This window comes from Chaetodon auriga, chromosome 1, assembly GCF_051107435.1.
Source record: "Chaetodon auriga isolate fChaAug3 chromosome 1, fChaAug3.hap1, whole genome shotgun sequence".
Taxonomy (NCBI): Eukaryota; Metazoa; Chordata; class Actinopteri; order Chaetodontiformes; family Chaetodontidae; genus Chaetodon; species Chaetodon auriga.
Window position 1 is genome coordinate 32192445 of NC_135074.1, and position 16564 is coordinate 32209008.

At 46.9% G+C, this 16564-nt stretch overlaps 1 protein-coding gene across 1 annotated transcript; it reads right to left on the reverse strand.

Moving 5' to 3' along the window:
• Positions 1–1410: 1410 nt before the first annotated feature.
• Positions 1411–14243, reverse strand: LOC143323593 (para-nitrobenzyl esterase). Its single transcript, XM_076735524.1, has 10 exons — positions 14181–14243; positions 13086–13356; positions 11310–11730; positions 9635–9742; positions 8713–8909; positions 6814–7013; positions 6674–6732; positions 5830–5997; positions 3985–4212; positions 1411–3011 (listed from the first exon to the last, which is right to left on the reverse strand). The coding sequence occupies exons 2-10, from the start codon at positions 13347–13349 to the stop codon at positions 2869–2871; spliced, it is 1788 nt and encodes a 595-aa protein (XP_076591639.1). The 5' UTR covers positions 13350–13356; positions 14181–14243; the 3' UTR covers positions 1411–2868.
• Positions 14244–16564: the final 2321 nt, after the last annotated feature.

Below are 16564 nucleotides of genomic sequence, written 5' to 3' on the forward strand. Positions count from 1 at the left end.
CAGAGCCTGCAGGAGGACACACACACACACACACACACACACACACACACACACACACACACACACACACACACACACACACACACACAGGCTCTGCAGGGCTTTCTGCTGCCGCCATCTGCTGGACACATGACGCAGCAGCTTCACAAACCTTCAGGTAGAACAAAACAAACATCACCTGGAAAATGTGCTGAAGGAAAAGTACAACGATAAAGTTTTTTTTTTTGTTCTATTTTTGTGCAGAAAAACTCTGAGCTGCATTATTGGATGAAAGGATGAATAAAGCTTGTTATCATGAAATTTTAAGAGCGAACTGGCACAAAGATGAGCTTGCACACTTTTCTCTCGTCTTTGGAAACAACTGGTTACAGCTCAGAAATGTGTCTTTGTATTCAGAGTAATACCACAGTGTAAGTACCAAAGTATCATCACCAAAATGTACTTCAAGTACCAAAAGTAAAAGTACTCATGCAGATTGCAGAAAAATAATTATCCTGCTGCTGGATTATGACCGATGATGAATTCATGTGTTCATCACTTTCATGTCTGAATATAATCTGGAAAGATTGTGAACTTTAATCTAAAACATCAGAATTTGTTGATTATATTCTGTAATTATTAATCTTAATCTGCAGTGTGACTAAAGTGAAAATCAGCGCGATGAAGATCTGAGCGTTGTAGTTTCAGGTGGTCCTCAGGTGAACGAGGCTGCAGGCAAACAGTCCGACGACCTTCAGCGTTCAGCTCGGATGTGATTTCATGGACTCTGAACTCGTCCGGACTCCTTCACATCCTTATTGAAGCTGCTGAAGTTCAGCTTTCAGCAACTTTAAGTCACAAACATTCAGAATGATGAAGGACTGAAACTCAAAGTGCGACCTTCACTTTAACTCAGAGGAATTCATTCATTTGGTGTTTAAAGTTGCTGTTTTGGAGCTTTTCAAGCATTCCTCTCGTTAGCTTAAAAAAGGAAACTTCTCCCACCAGCAGCTGGTTTCTTTGCTTGCAGCAGCCACTCGTGACGCAGCTCCAGGTCCTCAGCAGGACAGGATTCATCCTTCAGCTCCAGGTCCTCAGCAGGACAGGATTCATCCTTCAGCTCCAGGTCCTCAGCAGGACAGGATTCATCCTTCGGCTCCAGGTCCTCCAGCTGGCACACTTCCTGTGGGAACTCTTTGTGTATAATCAGCTAACTGCTAACCCTGCTAGCCACTACGCTATGCTAGCTGTTGGCAGCTAACAGTGTACATAACTGCTGAATTAGCGTTTTTTCTTCATTCACGTGACTCATTATGTTTCCTGACTCGTAATCAATCATTGAATTTGTCATCAATACAAAAATGATTAAAGAACATCAAGAAACCATGAAACCAGAACGACTGCATCCTGAGAAACAGCCTGAGAGCAGAACGAGTGTTCATGTGGTCAGTTTATTGAACATTAGTGATCAGACTTCACTGCATCGACACACGACGCCGCAGCATCGTCCAGCGTGACGCCGTCTGCACACAAAGCTGGAATAAACGTGTGAATTAAAACTCTTCTGTTCAATCAGCTGCATCTGTGCGTGCAGTGAAATATACATGTGATCAATAGGCTCACAGGAAAGTGCAAAGACTTAGTGGTTGAGCGTGGAGGTTATGACAAACAGCAGGGCTGCACAGGTTCACAAAACAAACGCCCCGTGACTGAACGCCTCATTCACACAAAGGTTAACACACAAAACTTCGAGCTCACAGGCGTCACATCCCTCTCTCGCCTCAGACTTCTCCCTGAATTCACAATCTCAGACACGTGAGTCGATCTCCCTCTGAGAACTGAAGCCTGTGACATCAGCGTCCACAGGAAGTGGCTGCGTCACGACTTCCTGTACGGCTCAGTTTGACCAGAGAAGCCTGAGATCCTCAGACTTACTCCTCAAAGTTCAGACAGACAAAGTTCAGTTCTTATTTATTTGATTTCTCCACAGCACGGGTTCCCAACCTGGGGAGCCGACCCCCACTAGGGGTCGCCAAAGCTTCTCACTGGGCCTCACTGATGTCAAGAGCTGCAAGAAGACCTTTTTCAAACATTCAGCCGGCTGTAGCTCAGCATTTCACTCATTTCTGTGAAGAAAACTGAAGGAAATTTAATTTTTTTAAGCTTAGATAATTGTTTTAGATAGAAAGTTAAAAAGCCTCACAGGATGAGACCTGAACCTGAACAAGGACAGTTAAAAGCAACCAAAGGCCTGATAGAACAGCGGCGGAGCGTCAGGCAGGAGAAAACACTGAATCTGTCAAAAAGAAACCTGTTAACTATGTTTGAGCGTTAAAATCAAAAACCAAAAGTACACGATTAAGAAAAAGTGAAGCAGTATTCACAGGAAGTAAAACGTCCTGCAGATCTTTGGGTTAACTGGACGCTTTATCAGCTGAATATAAGATCAAATAAAACATGTCAGTCAGGGGTCTTCAGCCCACTCAGTGATAGAAAGGTGTGTTGTTTCTACTCTTGAATGAAAAGCAGATCCAATGAAACCGGATCATCCAGAACAGTCGAGACATCGTTTCTGGAAACATTTCAGCTGATTTTTTTGTCATTTTTCAATAAACTCCACTGACTTTCGCTGCACTGAGGTGGAGACGAGTGTCTGAAAGCCACATTCTGACCGATCCACTGGAGGTGAAGTGAGAAAATGTGTTTTTTTTGTACTTTGTGGAGATATTTGTACACAGATATGATTGTTAATTCTTCATAACAATAAAAAGAGGCAGAACAGTCAAACTTCAAACCAACGTGTTCCACTCACGCTGTGGATTTGAGCTGCGTGACGTCACGTCGGCGTGACGAAGCTTTCGCAGTCCGCCCATGACGAGCTGAGCGCCGTCAGTTCACCCAGGCGTAGGCGTACAGGCCGTTCTCCTTCCACAGCTGACAGCGCACGGCCGAGTAGTTCTGCACCACCGACAGGCTGTCGGACAGGAGCGCAGTGGCTGCTGGGTATTCCGGCCATTTGTCCTCCATCTTACCTGCAGGACGGAGGAAGAGCGTCATCAGCCTTATTTTCAAGACCTGGACGAAGTATCACACATGATGACAACAACGTCTGCGGCGCTTTAATGTCTGAATCCAGCAGAGAAGAATCGACCAATCAGAGCTCTGTAGGCCTCCTCCTCCTGCAAAGCTACAAAGATCCATCCTGGAGAAACACCACAAAAATCAGCGTAGACGTGACGAAGCGGCTGTGCAGCTGGTTTTAGGTCGACTCTAAGAAATCATCACGACGTCAGCTGCTCCTAACAAACACCAGCAGCGTCGCCTGGACATCGCTGCCAACAATGACCTGACATTTAACGGATATTTGGACTTTCGGACGCCTCTGAAGTTCCAGTCATCTGGAGGACTTCACCGTGTCAGAGATAAAGGTCTGCCGTCGAGCTTCCTCGTAAACAAACAAACAAACGGACTTCTGCTGAGCGTCGTTGGCAGCAGAACACATGATGAGCGTCTTCAGGCCAAACACACGCTGAATGTATTTTCTTCCTCGTCGACGGTTTGCTGAGCTCATGTTTAAAACACACTTTAAAGTCTAAGTTGTGTTTTCCTAGCGAGCTGTTGTTTTCTCTGCAGGCTGATCACAGGCAGTCAGCGGAACAGCAGGACGCCACGTTCAGCGCACGAGACGGAAACAGAACAGGGACTCGCTCTGAGCAGCATCATCCTGCGCCTGCTTGATGTGTGACTGATCATTAGTCTAATGTCTGATGACTGACCTGCGTGTCTGAGGACGACTGACTGTGTAATTCAAAGCAAACCTCTTTTGCAGGAGCAGGTTTCCAACATGGAACGCAGTGAAAAACACGTCAAACTTCGTGAGCGTGCGCCTGAAATCCAGAGACTCTCAAACAGTCATTTCTAACACTTTACAGCTGCAGGACGTCCGCGTTTGACGAGTCCACAGGAAACAGGGAAGTAAACACAAGAGGCGGGAAGCGCGCTCACCTGTTTTGGCGAAGGTGACGAGGTGGCGTGTGATGAGATCCTGGAAGCTCTTGTCTCCGTCAGACAGCGGTTTCCCCAGGACGGACTCCAGCCCCCCGAAGAACGCCACGATGTCCAGGCAGTGGAAGGAGAAGCGGCTGGGGAACGGCAGCAGGTCGCTGGACGTGTTGATGGGTCCGGACGGCGTGTGCGTCACCACGTATCGATACACAGGGCTGTCCAGAGCCGCTGCGGACAGAAAGAGGGTTTACTGAGTTAGATGAGGGCTAAACATGAGGTCATCATTCAACGTAACCAGCCTCTTGATACGTTCTGACTTCCTGTCTGTGTTCTCGGCTCCAAGCTCACTGGAGTCTTTAAAAAGCCCTCACAGATAAATAACTTTGTTTTCAGTTAAAAAATGAGTAATTTCCTTTTTCTCAAACCAACAGGAGGAAGTAGAGCATCTGTTGGGACTATTTTCAGCGGCGGATGAATCCACATCTGGTGCTGCAGTGAGTGTTTGTGGCAGCAGGGGCAGTGAGGATCACTGATGGAGGTCTGAGGAAGAAGATCCATCAGGCTGCGATACGCACGGAGCTCGTTAGCAGACGAGGCGTTCACTGCTGGTTTGGACTTTTCATGACATATTCAAAGTGTAGCACATCTCCAGCCTTGATACGCTGCTTTGGGGAATTTGGCTTTCATTGAATATTTGAGTCAGAAGTTCATCCTGTTTGAGAAGCTCTTTCATTCTTCAGGAGAGAGAATATTGAGCGTTTTTTGGTGTGAGCATTATTCATCATCGGTCCAGATCGGCTGCTTTCTGAACAGAAAAAAAACCCAATGAACCGTGCAGGAAAATCACCCAGCATGCCCTGCAGCTGCCTCTCACAGCAGCTAAATGTCAGTTTACTCAGAGCTTCACCACTGAGTGAGCTTAACAAGTCCCACAGGCACAAACCTACATGAAGACAATCCTGCTGCAGCGGAAACTCAGCGAGGAGCCGCAGCAGTCCGACGCCGACGAGCACATTTGTTATGCAGAATGATAAAATAACTCGTACACAGAAGCTTTAATACACTGATAACCTGCACGCAGGCGCAGGAGAAACAGCCAGAGACGGTACTCTGTGGGCACGGCCGCGTACATTCAATGTTAATGAAAATATATCCATAATACATGCAGTACTCTGACACACTGTGGTACTGCTGCTCTGAACAGCTGTTGAACACATTCAGCTAACAAGTTCAAGGCTTTTAAAATCAAAGGACGACAAAGTCCGAACAAAAACTGCAGATCTTACTAAAAAAAAGGAAGAAACCTTAAAACGTAAACAGCTTCTCGGAGCTTTTCAGCCTCTTTAGCTCAGAGTTTTGGTTCCACTGCTTCTGATAAAGGTGGAGACAGCTGGAGAACAAAGTGGAACATTAAGCTGCTCAAGAGCTAAAAGTGGAGTAAATGTTGGACTACATGGGGTGACAGTGCTCTCATTTCTGAACACCATGAACACTTCCCAGAGGAGTTTTAAGCTCTGCTCGAGCTGCTGAGACTCGCCGTCATACGTGTGCACGCTCACAGACAGGCAGCACTGAACGAAGCAGGATTTAAAAGTCTTCCAAAAATCAGCTTTTAAGGTGAAGGAAAGGCGTCTGAGACGTTTGTTTGAGCTCCAGGATAAACAGCTTTTGTTTGTTTAGAGGAAAACTCCACAGCGCGCCGTCAGAAACGAGTGAATTAAGGCTCATTTGGGCTCATTTGTCCCGGACCTGAACCACAGGAGCCTGCTGGTTTTCACTGCAGCCCCTCACCACAGAGTCACATGTCCCTGCTGTGCTCACAGAGTGAGCGCGTCACGAGCTTACCCGCGGCCCTCCAGGCCAGGTCGTTGTTGGGACAGGTGACCCTGATGTCGGACACCATGGTGGTGTAGGTCCTCTCCGGACAGCGGTCTGTGGTGGGGCAGGGGGCGGAGCTCGGGTACAGCTCCAGCGCCTCTTTGGGGAGATTCTCGCTGAAGGACTGAAGTTTATCTGTGTGGATCAGAGAGTGACAGAGCTGCAGACATACGGACAGAACGTGTCCACACATGAAGGTAAAGCAGAAATTAAACGCCTCCGTGTTGGACAGAAGACCTTTTCACAAACTGCTCTTTGGCTGAAGGCAGTTTCCCAAACGAGTCCGCGGGCTGCTCTTTAAATATTCAGCAGCTTTCTGTGCACGTCAGCTAGCATGAGATGCTAACAGAACACCGAACCTGCCCTGAACTGAAGCGGATTTCTCTCTGCAGAGTGAGTGAGACAGCAGTGATTTACTGTCCCAAACAGACTCCACACAGCATTATATAATCTGGTGCTGTGTAATCTCGAGTGGAATCAGGCCAGATTACAGATTTCACCTACTTCCTGAAATGTGACGTTTACGTTTCCTAAAAAACAGAAAATCTCTCGTCTAAATGTTTTCTGTCGCAGGTTATTTGTCTTCTGTGGTTTCATGTCAACGTTTCGTTCGGCCTCACGTTGGACGTCCTGACGGAGACGATGCTCTGAATGCTGCTGGATGAGTTGGACCTTCAAATCTTCACCTCCACTTCCAGATTTCCTGTCATCATCATCATCATCATCATCATCATCACCATCATCATCATCCACCGTCAGGCTCGACTTCACAATCATCAACACTGTCCTGAACGTCCACAGCAGCTCTTACCTGTTACAAACCACTGGCTGTCCCCCCACGTCCACATGGAGATGTTGTCAGCGGGGGGGCTGCAGAGGAAACAGAGGAAGAGGACAGTTTGGTCACAGTAACAGCTGACAGCGACGAGCCTGAACCAGGTGAGCTCTCACCTGAAGTCCACCTCCTGCTCCGTCGTCCCAATGACGAAGGGAACGTCGCTGTGGTCTCCTTTCTTCTCCCACACCTCAAAAGGTGGAGCCTCGAGGACGTATCCGTCCACCACGGCGATGGGGCCGATGAAGGTCCCTTTGGTGGGGAGGTCGGTCAGATCGTCTGCAGCCCAGGACGGGTACTCCTGCCAGGGGACGGCCTGAGGAGACAAAGGGACCCCATCACTTCAGGAGGGCCTCACCAAGATTTCTGGATTACAGGTGCAGAGAGAAGAAAACTGATTTCCCTGATTTGAGTGTTTGTTCAGACTTCTGCTGATTTGTGAGACATTTACTACAAACTTTGCCGTCTTTCAGCCGCCATCTTTTCTTTTTTGTCGTTATTCGCACAGATCAGATCGACACCCTCCTGACGACGTTCACAGGGCAGACGTGCAGGAACGCAGCGTTTTCATATGAGCGGTGGATTTATTATAAATATGTAATCACTTTAAAAGCCTCTCTTTGTCTCCTCTTGTGTTTTTTTTTAGTTTTTGTGATTGTAATTTATTTTTCATGTGACTTGAGGTTAGTAAAAGGTTACATCATCAATAAATAACACCGTCAGCTGAATAATTAAAATGGAGTGTAAAAAAACAAATAACGGAACAAATTAAAACTTCCTTTCACTCTTCAGTCGGTCATGTGACCACAGCTCACTTCCTCCATAGAGCCGCTAGTGCACGTGACGCTCATCAGGGTGACGATGAAGATAGAAATGTGGCGTCTGTGAACTTGAACCCGCCTCACAAAAATTGAGCTTGATTTTGAATGACACTTCAATCATTTCCTCAAACAGCGCCTCATTTTTTAATCGGTCAAACAGGAGGAAACAGAGCGTTTGTTAGGGACTATTTTCAGCGGTGGATGAATCCACATTTAGTGCTGCGGTGAGTGTTTGTGTGCGTTCAGGGTGATGGAGGAACAACAGTGAGGCTCACTGATGAGTTTTAATGGAGCTCAGAGGAGGAAGATCCATCAGCTGAACTGTTAATTTATACATTCGTCAGGTTTGTTGACGAGAAGGAAATCAGAGATTCAGAGATTAGACGAAGAAAATCTGGAATACATTACTGTCTCACAACAAACTAAACTAAAGACTAAATTATGAAGCTCGCTCTCGTCTTATTTCACGGAACAACTGCAGAAAAACATCTGAATAAAAACAAGAGAAGCAGAAATCAAGCATTCGGCGGAGTGGACCTGAGCGGCAGCTGGAAGGATAATGTGGCATTTTAAAAGCTTAATAACAGTAATATACAGTTTGATGACTGCCGCACTCCTCAGAGTTCAGGACTCGTCCTTTCACTGCCTGCGCTCGTATGTTATTTCATTTCATAAAATACATTATTCATGAGTCGTCCTGAGGTTATGGTGAGACGTGTTGAATGGAGGCTCTCTTTAAAATCTCTCTACTTCTGCTTCTCTGCAGAGGATCTTTTATTTAATAAATCTTAATGGGCTTTCTGAGCGAAGGTGCAGAACACTTCCAACAAATTATGGCTGCAGATTTCAGCCTCTGGAGCTTCAGAGTAAAACTCAAAAATTGAATTTTTTTTCCATTAATTTTAGAGTCCGGTTTCTTCATTAACTGTCACGGTAAAATCAGAAACATTCAGGTGCTCAGTGACATTACGGTCCATCAGCAGGAAGGAGCAATTTTAAAGTTTATCAGAGTGTCTCACTGTCTCACAAGACGAGTCACGAATCAGATATTTTATGAAATCCTCAAACATTAACAGAGAATAACGACTGTGCTGTGTTTCTGTCTCTTATTAGATCCTTCTGAATGACTCCCGTCTCTTTGATAGATTTCACGGCCGAACTCGCTGAGAGTTGACTCAGGCTGACGTGTCCTACCTGCAGGACCTGTGCGACGGACAGACGTCTGAGGCAGGTCGCGTCTCCGCAGCCCGTCTTCCTCAGGAACGCCAGGTTGTCGGACTCGGCCTGCTCCAGCGTGGCGTTGTAGACGTACGAGCCGCTCATGTCCACCGCCGCGTGGAAGAGGCCCTTCGCCAGCGGAGACATCATGAGGGTCCACACGGATGTCCCACCTTCCACAGAGAGACAGCAGGGACACAGGTCAGGACTGGACGAAGACCGTCAGAGTGCTGGTGCTTCAGTCCAAACCTCTAAATGACTCAGTTTACGTCACAAAAAGAAACTAAAGCTGAAAATCTTCACGTTTGAGAAGCTGAAACGTTTCACAGTTTGTTTGAGAAATGACTCAAACCTTCATCACTGTCGCCTGGTTTCAGCTGCTGGGTAGTTTGTTTTTATAACGCGTCACATTTCTAAAGTTCTTCATGTGCTGCGTTTAGAAAATCTTGATTTGCAAAGTAACTAAAGCTGTCAAACAACTGCAGAGAAGTAAAAGTACAACATGTCCCTTTGAAATGCAGTACAATCGAAGTACAAAGTGTCATTAAAGATGGAGCGCAGTCCAGAGTCCTTCAGTCCTTCAAAGCGCCTGCGTGTTTGAAACATGCTATAAATAAACCCGCGTTGCCTCGGGATCCACATTAATTATAACATTTGTTTTCGTGCACGTTCTCTGTTCTGACGGGCTCGTTAGCATGTGGCTACAGGAGTTTAAGCGTTAGCGTGACTGCCTGTGATCACATGCAGCAAAGTGTCTCTGCTGGTTACTCCTTCGGGGAGGAGGCAGACCTCCTCTCTGATGGTTGTGGTGTGTGCTGTGGTGCAGGGGAACATGAAAACCTCCACGGCGGCTCTGACAGACTGTGTTTCACAGCACACACGCGCCTCATGTTCATACCTGAGCTCTGTCCAAAGATGGTGACTTTCCCAGGATCTCCTCCAAACACGTGGATGTTCCTCTGGACCCACTTCAGAGCTGCGATCTGGTCCATGAAGCCATAGTTCCCTGTGGAGGGGGGGCGGGATCGATTAGCAGCCTGCTTTGATGTGGCCTTGTTTCCGGCGTCCCATTTTCTCTGTCAGAAACAAAACCAGCTCGCCGGAGCTGCTCTGGCAGCTCGAACTAAATTTAACTCTTTTCAAGCTGAGGGAGCGAGGAAATGGGCCAAAGACTCAAAATTAGAAAAGTGTGGCGGGAGAAGAGGAAGACGAGGAGGACTCGCGCCCTGCCATCACGCCATCGTGTCACGGGAGGCTCTTTCATTTAACGGGTCATTACACATCAAGGTCACAGCGGGCGAATCCGGATTATGTAACAGCCATCACGCAGCTCGACTCACAACACGCTAATCTGAGTCCCACAGAGTGCGACGATGCAGACGTTAAGGTGGAGGAGCCAGCCTCCCAAATTAGCTCCATCTATCCGGCTCACATTAACATTCATTAAGTATTCACATCGTAATGGAAAGGTGGACTTTTCGGGTTTCAGCTGCACCGGCAGCACAATGTAAACGCCATAAATATTTCAACAGTCTGCTTAAGTGGTAAATAGCTTGCAAGAAAATGGCCTCCCTCCCCATTATGACTTCTTTAACACAACACCATGTCCTGTAACGGTCGGATGTAGGCTGTTAAAAGCTTTCTGGAGCTGAACAACAACCATAACTCCCTCCTCGACTTCTTGATCCTGATCTGTGATGTTAACAGAGCACTTTAAGAGCTGTTAATTCAAACTCTGAGCGTTTCATTTGACTCGAAGACAAACCTGAAAATGAGTCTCAGCACCAACAGTCACTTCACTGTTTATGTGTGCAAGCAATTCATGGACCTTCACTATTTGTCCAAACAGGAAATGATGTCACAGGTGTGCTGTCAGACTTCAGTCAAGCTTCTTTTCTTTTCAGTAGCTGTTAGCCAGTAGCTAGCAGCTAGCATGTGGTCCGTTTTAAAGCTCACCTCAGATGTTCATGCTCCCCTCAGGATGGAGAACTCTGCTGCTCCTTTAACTACTTTAACTGCTACAAAACCAAAGAGACTCCCGTCAACCTCAGCCGTACTTTGAATATTGTGCTAATTAGCAAATGTTAGCATGCTAACACTCTAAACTCAAAAAGTCACCATCTTAGCAGTACCATTGCGAGCATGTTAGCATGCTAATGTTAGCATTTAGCTCAAAGCTCCGCTGACTCTTTGGGGGATGTTTCTCAGATTATCACAGATGACCAACAGGGAGAGAAAGGTTGCATAAACTGCAGCTAAGATCTGCTGTTTGGTGTTTTAATATGTGCAGAGCTCGTGGCAGTACGCAGACAGGTAGAGTTTTCTGTGGGAGCTAAACCTTGGATCGATCCTTTGGTACATGAACACAGAGAAATTTGACTGTTTAGGGTCTAAAAAGAGCCACAATCTCGTTACAGAAGTTTTTCATTAAGAGGGGGGCGTCTGGGGGCACTTCAGCTTGATTGACAGCTGTCTCAGCCGCTCACATCACTTGCTGATGCTCGCTCATCCCACTTCACAGCAGCATTGAGATCATCGTCGGGAGGGAGGCTACATGTGCCTCGCCGACTGACCTGAGGTGTTCTTTGGAGAACCTTCTCTCAGCATCTCCAGCGCCAGGAAGCCGAAGGCGTTGAGTCTGTAGTTGAAGCTGACGTAAACCATTCCCGTGTTGGCGGCGAGCTTCTCCGTGGGCGAGTAGTCCTGCTCTCCTCCGCTGAGCATGTGCAGGTATCCTCCGTGGATCCAGACCATGACGGGCAGCTTGGCGTCAGGCTGCAGCGTGGGCGTCCACACGTTGATGAAGAGGCAGTCCTCCTGGCCCATCACCTTCCCCGTGCTCGACAGCGGCCGCACCTGAGGACACATGCTGCGGAAGCGGCCGGCGTCGGTGACCTGGCTCCTGCACAGCGGTTCGGCCGGAGGAGCCCAACGCAGGTTACCGACGGGCGGAGCGGCGTACGGCATCCCCTTAAAGGAGAAGGCTCCGTTCTTCTGCAAAAGAAGGATTCAAAGGTGGCATTAAATAACACACACACACACACACACACACACACACACACACACTGCTTTCAGTATTTACAGGACCAATCCTCATTGGAGAACATTGATTATTTGTTTTTTCAGCAGAAACGTTCAGGACTGAGAAATGAAGCCAAAGCTGCAGTTCCTCAAACGGCCACTTGAGGCTGTTCAGTCACAGCACAGAGCAGAAAAACTCTCTTAAAAGACAAAAATGATTATTATTGGTAACTACTGATGGATTCGTCACTTTAATGTGTCAGCTGGTAAAGGTGGAGCTCATCTTATTGACTTTCTGTGCTGCTGTGAGGTTTGTGAATTTCCCCTGAGGATCAATAAAGTTTTATATAAACCTATAATATAACATCAAAATGTCCTTTTTTATTTGTATTTTGTTTTATGAATCTGAATCTGCAAAGTTAGTTCTATTAAATAAACATAGTGGAGCAGAAGTAATACTCAAATAAAGTAGAAGTACTTCAAAATTGTACTTAAAAACTCGACTAAATGTGAAATGGAGCCTTTGTGTCCCTGTAAACCAGCACGACCAGGACCAGGACCAGGACCAGGACCAGGACCACCCTGATGCTGAAGCAGCTAAATGGAATGCAGTCAACGGTCACTTCATTAATCACACCTGTGCTTCTTCTGCCGACATGTCAGATGTCTTCGATGAAGAAGGTCTACAGTGTGACGTTCTACCACCTGTCTGCAGAGCACAGCTGAAGCTAACAGGAAACCTCATTATTGATCCGTCCGTCTATAAAACGACACAAAGATTTAAACCAACGGCCCAAAACTCAAAGACGTTGAGTTCACAAAACAGAGACGAGCAGCAAATCTAAACATCTGAGGATCTGAACCAGAGAATATTTATTGAATAAATGACTAACGTGGTGAAGTCTGATGGTTTGTGTTCGTCTGCTGGTGTTTTTGTATCCGCTGTGATAAACTTCACAAACATGATGCATGAATGTGCTTCACTTCCAGCTCAGTGCATCCGAAATAAAGCATTCAGCAAAACGATTTTCACGACGAGCTCCTGAGTTAAATTCTGCGTAACGAGCTCCTGAACGCACAGCTGATGTGTTCAGAAAAGCTCGGGGGGGTTAAAACCAGGAGGTACAGTTCACCTGTGCTCCAATCAAACCAGCCAAATGAGTCTGTGCTAAAAGACGACGCGCTGAGTTTAACTGTGGACTAACTCTGAGGTCGGACTGAGGTATCGATGACGGGCTGAACATGCTGTGACTTAAACTGAGGACACGTGTGCAGCTGATGGACAGTACATGAAGACAGCTGGAGCCCGTCCCTCCGCATTAACTCACGTGTCGTCCTCTGAACTCCCCGCAGTGCGTGGACACCTGCGCGAGGCCCGGCGGCAGCGTCTGGGCCACGTAGCCCAGGTAGGTGGCGAGCGAGAGCAGAGCCATGACGCTGAGGCAGATGAGGAAGATGCAGCGTCTGGAGAGCACCAGCAGGGGGTTGATGTAGTGTCTGTGCCGCACGTACTGCACCTCCTCCTCGTCCTCCTCCTGCACCAGGTAGCGGTACTCGGTCCTCTCCGGGACCTCGAACGCATCCTCATTCATCTTCACTCTGAGACAGGAAGCAGAAAACAGCTGAGCTGAGATCAGATCCGACATTCCATCGTATCGTTCCAACGATTATGTAAGATTAAAGATTAATGATTGATGAAAGTCGGCCTTGAACACCAACAGCAGTAAAACACAACATGAATGCAGCAGTAATATTAATCCACAAACAGCAGATAGAAGAGAAAAACACAGAGGGAACATGAATAATCTCCTACTTGAAGTACTTTTCTAATAATACTTTTTTACTTCACTGCAGTTAAGTATTGACTTTTTACTTGTGGAGTGTTTTCAGTGTGGTATTCGTAGTTTTACTTAAGTAAGGATCTGAATACTTCCTCCACCACTGACCCCCCCACACACACAGCGACACACGCATACGCATACACACACACACACACACACACACACACAGGAAAGAGTGCTGGACAATGAGCGGACAGGATGGAAGTGAAGCGTTAAAGGGACTGAAAGCGTCTCAGGGTTCAGCAGAGAAAACGAATCTGTTCAGTCAGCAGGTGAAGCTCAAGTCTGTCATCTTCACGGAAACTGTGTGAGACGTTGTGCGGAGTGTTTCCGGTCAGCAGCCTCTCACTGCGCTCTGCAGCCTGAATCAAACCAAACGCACCAGACTGCGTTCACAAAACGCTGGTTTTTACCGCTGAGCTGAACCTCACTGTTGACATGTTTTCTGGCCTCAATCACACTTTTCCTGCAGTTTCCTTTTTCCTTTTCCCTTTTCCTTTTAAAGCCATGCACTTCCTCACTTCCTCTCTAACTTTTCCTTCCGACGCACGGCAACTCTGAGCAGAGAAAACCGTTACTCACCATGTCATGAACACACCGAGAGAAAACTGAGGTCCGACAAACAAAGTTGACGCACTCGGGTTCGCGCGGGGCGGAGCGCGAGGCCCTGGACCTGATCTGGGGTCTGCCCGTTAAAGAGACAGAGCGCGCGCCTCACCGCGCTGCACGCGGAGCTGACATCACTGTAACCTGCTCACACAGGTGTGCGCGCGCGTTTCATGAACAGGTGAATGCTGTGAAACACCAAATAACGACAACAACAGGAAATGACGTCAAATCTTTGAGTAGATGAAAACGAACGGCGTGACATGAAGCACAGCTGAGGTTAAACTGGTTTCAGTGGAGTTTACTGAGAGAACACATTTAAAAACTAATTAATGCTCATTTCACAGCGAGATGAATGAAACACAAAGATAATTAAGAAACAACTCAGAAAACACAAGAGGCTCGTTGCACAGAAAAATCAGGAATAATACGAGACAGGAGCAGCAAAAACACGCATATTTTCTGTACTTACAGTTTTGACATACTTGTATTTCAGTGTTTCCATTTCATGCCACTTCATACCTAACAGGACATAAAGGAGCTCAGTGAGCTCAAGCTGAAACATCGACTGCAGTAAAACGCAGCAAACACATGAACGCAGCAGGAACATGAATCCACAGACACTCTGACAGGAACACCGTACTGCACTGTGAGTACTTTGACTCGAAGTACATTCTGCTGACGATACATATATAATGGCAGTTTTAGTAGTGGTGGAGAGGGCGGTCCACAGGGTGCAGACCAGTAATGTTGATCTGATAAAGACATGCAACCCCATAAAAACACAGTGAGCACAGTGAGTCTTAAATCAGCATCATGGCACTTGTTATCTGGACCTCTCGGCTCCGAAGGGATGAAAGCTGGAGCTACTCTGTTTTTCATGATTGTCAACAAATCCCATGAAGAGACCAATGAGTTAATCTGTCTGTGTCTGACTTCCTGTCTGTGGCCTTCAGCCCATTGGTTCCTACTGAAGACATCAATCAAATGCAAAGGAAACAGTTAACTTCCTCAAACAGCTGCTCGCTGTAGTTTTTATCAGACAAACAGGAAATAGAGCATTTGTTGGGACTATTTTCAGTGGCGGATGAATCCACATTTGGAGCTGCAGTGAGTGTTTGCAGGACTGAGTCAGACAATAAGAAGGACAAACAGCACCCATCACAGTCAGACCGTCCACTCTGAAATCAGCTCGCTGATTGGCCAGTGCAGGTGAAACTCTATTTGCTATTATCACAGTTTCATTATGAGCGCCAACAGATACTCTGTTCCATCTATTCCCTGACGCCGGGAGTTGTTTTCTCGTCTCGTTTAACCACAGAGGAGCGAAGCCTCACCTGGCTCGTTGCTCAATTATCTACCTTTAGTCTGTTGTTTACCACAATCGATGACCAGCGTCCATAATGAGCGCTGAGCCGGAGTGGCTCTGTCACCACCGGCCTTACAGAAACCACATTAGTAAAATCAATAGGGATTGATGCCGCGGACGGCCCGCGTGGTCCCAGTTAAATGTTTGTACTAATTGTTTGATCCGAGGATCGACTGAGAGTCCTGGAGGGCCCAGTTTCTGCACCGTCAGCCATTTTGCTCGGCGCTCTGCATCGAATGTGAAACGACGACGTGACGTCTGTGAACATTTTAAGCACAGAGGGAAAAAATCCTTAGTCTGACTGTTTCACTGTGAGTTCAAGCAGTAAGACCTCAGAATGAAGCCAGCGCTGTTGTTTAAGAGTCAGCTGAAACAGAGCACAGCGGCGATCAGGCCGATGCATCCGCTGATCACCGGTGGTATGTTTGTTTGATTTCAGAGGTTTGCATCAGTTTTTTCTTCAAACACGAGGCGACAGAACGATGAAGTCAGTGATCAGCCCTGTCATCCAGTAAACACTGAGTCCATGTGTGCAGACAGTGAATCTGTAATGGGGGGGGTCTAATGGGAGGGTGAGGCTCAGGCTAACCTCTGTGGATCTGGAGGTGTATGTTCAGGAACACCACAGGCAGCAGTGTGTCTGTGATCCTCACACTGCTCTGACCACACGTTATGACATCACCACGATACAGACGAGACGAGCCGGCAGCCGATCGCATCAGCTGACTGATCACAGCTTAAGAAGTTCAGTGAGACACAAGAGAATCATGAGGAACGAATGAAACTGTAAGGTGTAAATGTTAGCATCCACGGCTAACTCTAGCATGAACGTCGCACTGTGTTTACATTCACCACTGTGTGACTTTCTGTTTCAGCATCTTCACATTACGTTCATGCAGCATCTTGTGTAAAATCACACACAGTATTTTTTTTTACCATTTTCATACCAAGCCTATGCATACACATATTATTTTAAATACAGAGTGCAACA